Below are 6,224 nucleotides of genomic sequence, written 5' to 3' on the forward strand. Positions count from 1 at the left end.
GCTTCCTGCAAAGTGTTTGTTATGTTTGCTTTTAGGAATAAATTTATACCATGCATAACAGATAGGATTTTTGTAGTCAGGTGTTTGAGAATAAATCTCTACCAATTAATGTTCTAAGAAGACAGGCTTCTATCTCTCTTTCTGAACAATTTTGACTAATATGTAAAGTATTAGGCAAGAATATTGAATTGCATGTGTGCATGTTGCAACATTGTGAGGGAAAGCATCAAGAGAAAAATACCCATGAAGTGTTCTGCCATCAGACCTACAGTAGCGCATTATCTTACTGCAAGAATCTGGCTTTCTCTTCAGTTGTAGAGAGTGTTCTAAAGAAGAATGAACATCGACTGGAGGACAAAAGGTTGTCCAGATACTACCCACTGAAAGTAACCCGCTACTGTGAAGATGTAAGCTCATTCATAATTTATCTAGTTATACTTCCATTGATATCTTAACCGTTACTTAACTTCTCTAATTCAAAATTCTAGGTCTTCAGCTCTGTCACATCTGTCCTCAATATGTCTATTTTCAAAGAACAATTTGTTTTAGAAGATCTGATACAAGAAATTAGAAGGAGCACAGATTTGAGCTTTGGTCCTTTGCAATCCAATGGGCATATTTCTGTTCAAGGGTCATTTCCGGATATCAAATTGCTAAGAGACTTTCTCTTATTAAAAGAAAAATCCCTTTCAGAGAAGGACAAAAGAGAAAAAGGTACGTCCCACCAGAGACCAAGGAGGAGGCAACAGCAGCACAGACTTACCACAGAGATGAGTAATTTTGTTCATGGTGCAGAAAAACAGGTGGTTGTTCTTGACACAGATGTGTATCGCTACATGAAGTCCTTTTTTCCCAAGACATTTCTAGTAAATGATGACACTGTGATTTCTGACATCACTGATGGTGATGTAACTACACTTTATATTGAGAATGCTGGAAGTAGGTCTGATGTTGGACGGGTATTAAGAATCAAAGAGAAAATTGAAAATTGGTCTATAAAACTCCATAAAACTCTACGTAAGGAGAGGATCGACTTCAAGGGACACACCAGAAATGAAAAGGAGAGATACAGGAGGGCATGTGAAAGCGTGAAACCCCATTACCCTCATGTTTTGATCATCTCTTATGATACTCATATTGATGTTATAGGGTATTCTTCTGAGGTTTTTGAATTTACAAAGGAAGTGAGCAATAAGATTCAGAGCCTGTTTCGCAGCAGATAGATAGAAAGTTAGCGTTTATGTTGCTTACATGTCATACTTCTTGTACAGACTGTACCTGTGCACCTCTGTGTCACTGCAGATCTGTCACATTGCTCCCACTCACAGGTTGGGCAGTCTACACCTGAGGGTGAACAAGCCCATTCCCCCCACTTAAGTTTAGAACGGGAAATAAATTATCTCTTTATCTCTTGTGAGTTTAAGAGACTGAAGAAGCTAGGCCTTTTCTGTCCAGATACAGATCCTTTTTCCTTTTGTTAGATGTTTTCTGGGCATATGCACTCATTCTGTCGTGGCATCAGGGAGCGTAAGATAAGAAAAGGCCATTTTTTTTAAGAGTTCTCATTAGCATAAGAAGTCTGACTGACAAAGGTGGGTAAGACAACCTGATAAAGAATACTGCATTGAAGCTGAGTTATGCTTCTCTGCGCAAGATGACCACTGAAAACAGGAGTGGTGGCCTTTTTCTATTGCCTTTATCTGCAGAAGGAAGTTCATGTCATTGGGATTCATGAAGAACATACAGCTTTGACGCTTGAGGGAGTGAAATGCTTATTAAATATACAGGCTTGTGATGTCTTGAGAAAGAACTTAGAAGATGGCGTTGGAAGTTCTTGACAGTAAAAGAATAAGTAAGTTTGTTTTTATAAGAGCAATAACATGGGGTTTTTTTTTCCAAGTCTAACAGCATGTGCAGCATCTCTTGACAGCAAATTATTTAGACATGAAAGTATATCCAAAGTTTTGACGTGAAAATCTTGGGGCATTTAGACTTCTGAATCAGATTCTGTTTATGAAAATCTGTTTCTGTATCCATTACAAGGGTCCAAATGCCCATCCTAATTTAGGCTTTTTATAAAACTGATTAGAAAACAACTTTCATTTTGTGATATCAGTGTATTCAGAATACTTTGTCAAATCATACAGAGCACCAGCTCTTTCATCTTACGTGCAGGAGAAGTTTTTATGCCATTAAAGAAATTAGTTATACAAAATATCATGTCTGTGTTCTTTTAACCAACCCCCAGACTTTTGGTTGGAAGCTCAGACCTAAAGCCAAAGAAATGCTTTAGGCGTTTTCTTGTCATGACTGATTATCCACTGCAATTATGCCAGAGAAAGGTAAAGTTGTTAAACTAGTGGCTGTGTATTAAAATGTCCTGTCAAAGCAGGAAGATGATGAGCTTAAGTACTTTGCTGATTTGGAAGGTGGGGGGAAGTAATATTTAAAGGCTTAATGTCACCCAAGTTCCCCAGTAGCCAGGAGGTTCACCAAGTGGGTTGGGGATGGGGCAGAAGATGCATGCCCAGAGTCAGACCCTGGAAGAGCTCCTCTTCAGTTCTCCAGTGCTGGGCTGCTTTAGGTACCTGCTGGTAAATTTCAGCAAAGATGTGAAGTTTTTTCAACTCATAAAAGAGAAAATCTTCTGTAAGGGATAATCACTGAAGGAAATCAGTGCTCCTTTCCAGTGTCCGGATTGGTCTTCCCTTCTCTTTTCTGAAGAACCTCATTTTTTTCCATCATAGAGTCACTGAATCCCAGGTTGGAATGTACCTCAAGGATCCTTTGGTCCAACCTTTCTTGGCAAAGCATGACCTAGACTACATGTCCCAGCACCATGTCCAGCTGGATCTTCAAAATGCCCAGTGTTGGGGAGTTCACCACTTCCCTGGAGAGATTATTCCAATGGATGGTTGTTCTCACTGGGAAAATTTTTCCTCTTGTCTCCAACTGGAATCTCCCCAGAAATAATGTGTACCCATTGCCCCTCATCTTTTCCATGTGGCTCCTTGTCAGAAGGGAGTCTCCATCTTCTTTGTAGCCAGCCTTTACTGGAACATGGTGATAAGGCCTCTCTTGAGCCTTCTTTTCTGTTTTTCTGATTCTCAGCATTAATACTCGCTATTCACTGCAATAAATGCTTAGGGCTGGACTGGTAAAACAGTGACATTGGTGTTAGTTCAAATCCTGGCTGGTTACTACTAGCTGAGCGTCACTTTTTGGGTCAGGTTTGACAACATAACAGTTTGCAGCACGGGCACAGGTGTCATTGAGGTCTCGTTGCCTAGCAAGCAAGTCATTTTTCCTGAGTGATTTTCAGTCAGAATCTTAGTATCTTAACATCTTGAAAACATCACAGATGAATACAATTTTCTTGCCGAATCCTGGTTTAGTTATAACAGCTCCTCCCTAGATCCGCTTGTCAAGTACCGCTTTGCCACTGCGTCCTTCACAGCACTCGGCTGCTTGAGTGCTGGGGTTTTTCTCTTGCACCCACGAGCCAGCACTGACTCATTGTTTCCAAGAGCTCTCCCATCTGGCGTCTCTGGTCTCATACCGAGAATGTAATTTCTTTAGACAAAAAGAGCTTTGCATTGGTGGTTTGGGGTTTTTCTGTTGTGGTGGGTTTGTTTTGGTTTTGCTTTTTATGGAGTGCCTAGTAAATAGGGACTGGATCAAGGATGGATTAGCAAATAGTAGCTATTGTCATGCTTCAGGCTTTCCGGGGCTACCTTTTCATGTCCTATATGCAGCCGTATCAGCCAAAAATACCTCAACTTTGTCACCTTTGATGGTTCCTTGTAGCTGTGCAAAGGCAAGGCAGGACAGGGTCTTTACTAGTGATAGTAGAAAGGCTGTGGCATGTATGGCCAGTGACTGAGTTACTCCAAGATTTAAGCCCACAGAGGAACCTGCTTTCTGTAGCAGGAAAAAACCTGTGATCTACCAGGATAAACAAGTGTTTGCAGTAAAAATATAATCAGCATTTCAGCAGAATAACATTATAAATGAAGCATGTATTTATTCCTTCCTTCACGATGTAGATACCATGAAAAACAATAGATGTTTAGCAAAAAAATGAAAGTCTGATTTTGTCATTACCATGAATACTTCAACAAATAAAACAAATCAGTATTAGGACTGGTAAAAGACTTGCCAGTTCTCATTCTCCTGGTTATTTTTATGGCAAGCAAAGCATTGCTTTATCTGTTGAACTCCGCTTGAGAAAGGCGTTTAGTATTTGCGTATATTGGAAAATATCTGAGAAACCATATCAAATGTTATTCCTAGATCTAAGCCGTTGTATTCTTAGCATCAGGTTTGCCTTTTAATTTGAAGAGAGAATTTGCTTGTGGGACCTCAGCAAAGTATTTGTCCTTATTGCTGTGCCAATGCTTGTTGCCCTTCACCAGAAGGGGATACGTAACAGTTCATGTTGTAAAAATACAAAGCCTAATTTTGACTTAAGACAGAAGTCTTACTGACACAGCCTAAAAAATAAAGAATAATTTGAAAAGATCACAAATAGCAGAACCTGAGCCCAGTTCCTGGCAGTTTAGTAAGGTAAACACGTTTTCCTGTCAGCTAAAAACCTGAGGCTTTGAGAGAAAACTTGATGTCCCTTAGGAAGAAAATACACAATTTGGAGGCAAAAGCAATCTCCCAGATTGACCAGAGGGGATGGGGGAGATGATGGAGGAGGAATGATTGACTGGAGTCCTTTCACCATCACTGACACAAAGCACAGGGAGGACAAAGCCACCTTTACTCCCCATTGTACCTGTGCATCTAATTATGTGATGTAAAAAAATTACTCAATTCCTGCAGGAAGGAGGTTGTTCCATCAGGAAAAAAATCCCTTACTGCAGGTTTAGTTGTTGTCCTCAGAACTGGCTCTGCAAATTTTGAGTTGCATTGAAACTTTCTCTGTGCATCTGTTAAAAAGCACAGACTACAAAAGGCCTGTCACATCTCCTGAAAGGTTGCAATGCCCACATGATATTTTGTTAAGGAAGAAGAACTTACTACTTTTGGGAGCCATGTGTCTTAGTAAAAAAAAAAAAAAATAAAAAACCAAAACATACACCACAAAACCATCTGTAGGAAAAATAAATAGCGTTACTAGCAAATAACTCATTCTTTAAGACAACTTTTAGGCTTACATCTTCATCTGGCCACACTGGAGGCTCAGACACATAAAACCCTGATGAAAACAGACAATAGCCATCAGCCATCAGGGTAAGTTGGTACCTGCAGCCAGCTGGGGTCAGATGGGGACATGCTTCCACCAGGGGAGAGGAGATGAACTTAGCAGGCTGCGTATCCGGAGGAGCTCCAGTTTGGATCTCGGGGGGCTCCCATAAACAAACACACACAGTCCTGTTGTGTTGCACATCTTGTGCAAGAGAAAAGCAGCTGTAGAGCAGGGCCAAGTGAGCACTGAGGAAATTCCTTCTCCATTGCACAACATTTCTGCCATGACTTCTTCCCTTGCATTTAGTGTAGCTGCTGGGTGTTTATGGGATAGGTGGCTTCTATCCAATTTAATTCAAAATAACTCATTTATTGTCCTTTGGGCTTCTACCCCTCATTCAGCTGCAGTTCCTGATAAAAGGACCTTTTCCATTCCTCTCCTTTAAACTAAAAGCATAGTCATATCACATGTAGATACTTTACCTTTTTCACCTACCATTAGAGGATGGAAGTCTTCCCTGATTTCTGCAGCAGGCTGCCCACACAACTTGGCTAAGAGAAAAAAATGAATTAATTTTAGTGACGATGTAAACAAACCAACCCAACAAAAAGAGCACAAAAAAAAAAAACCCAAAACCCAAAAAAAACCCAACCAAAAAACAAACCCAAAAAAGCCCACAAGGAAAAATAAGTCAAAACTGCACAACCATTCAGAATCGACAGCATCTGGTCTGGTTGTACTTACTTTTTCCTTAGCTACAGAGGATTGCAGAACATCTGCTGGAAAACAAGTCCCTTTTTCTGCTTCAGCTAACACAGCTTTCCTTTGTCTCCTGACACCCATTAATGACCTTTGAAGAAACCTCCTAAAAGTAACTCAGTTAAGAAGAAGCACTACCTCTAATGGCAGCAGCCACTCCTGCTGGAGCATTGCATTAAAGCCATTTCTCTTTGCCTCTTGTTACTACTACCACCTTTGTAACAGGAGTAGTATGAATCAGGACCTGCTACACAGAGTACTTTACCAA

At 40.4% G+C, this 6,224-nt stretch overlaps 1 protein-coding gene across 1 annotated transcript in view; it reads left to right on the forward strand.

The window, feature by feature from the left end:
- The window catches only part of RBM43 (RNA binding motif protein 43), a gene marked incomplete at its 5' end in the record, with an annotated part of 1,647 nt that extends 424 nt beyond the window's left edge, over positions 1 to 1,223 (forward strand). Inside the window, 2 exons of the mRNA XM_010010936.1 lie at positions 313 to 407; positions 489 to 1,223. Of these exons, the coding sequence (XP_010009238.1) occupies positions 313 to 407; positions 489 to 1,223 (830 nt within the window). The remainder of the gene's footprint in view (positions 1 to 312; positions 408 to 488) is intronic.
- Positions 1,224 to 6,224: the final 5,001 nt, after the last annotated feature.

The sequence above is a fragment of the Nestor notabilis genome, unplaced genomic scaffold (assembly GCF_000696875.1).
Source record: "Nestor notabilis isolate BGI_N333 unplaced genomic scaffold, ASM69687v1 scaffold25903, whole genome shotgun sequence".
Lineage (NCBI taxonomy): Eukaryota > Metazoa > Chordata > Aves > Psittaciformes > Psittacidae > Nestor > Nestor notabilis.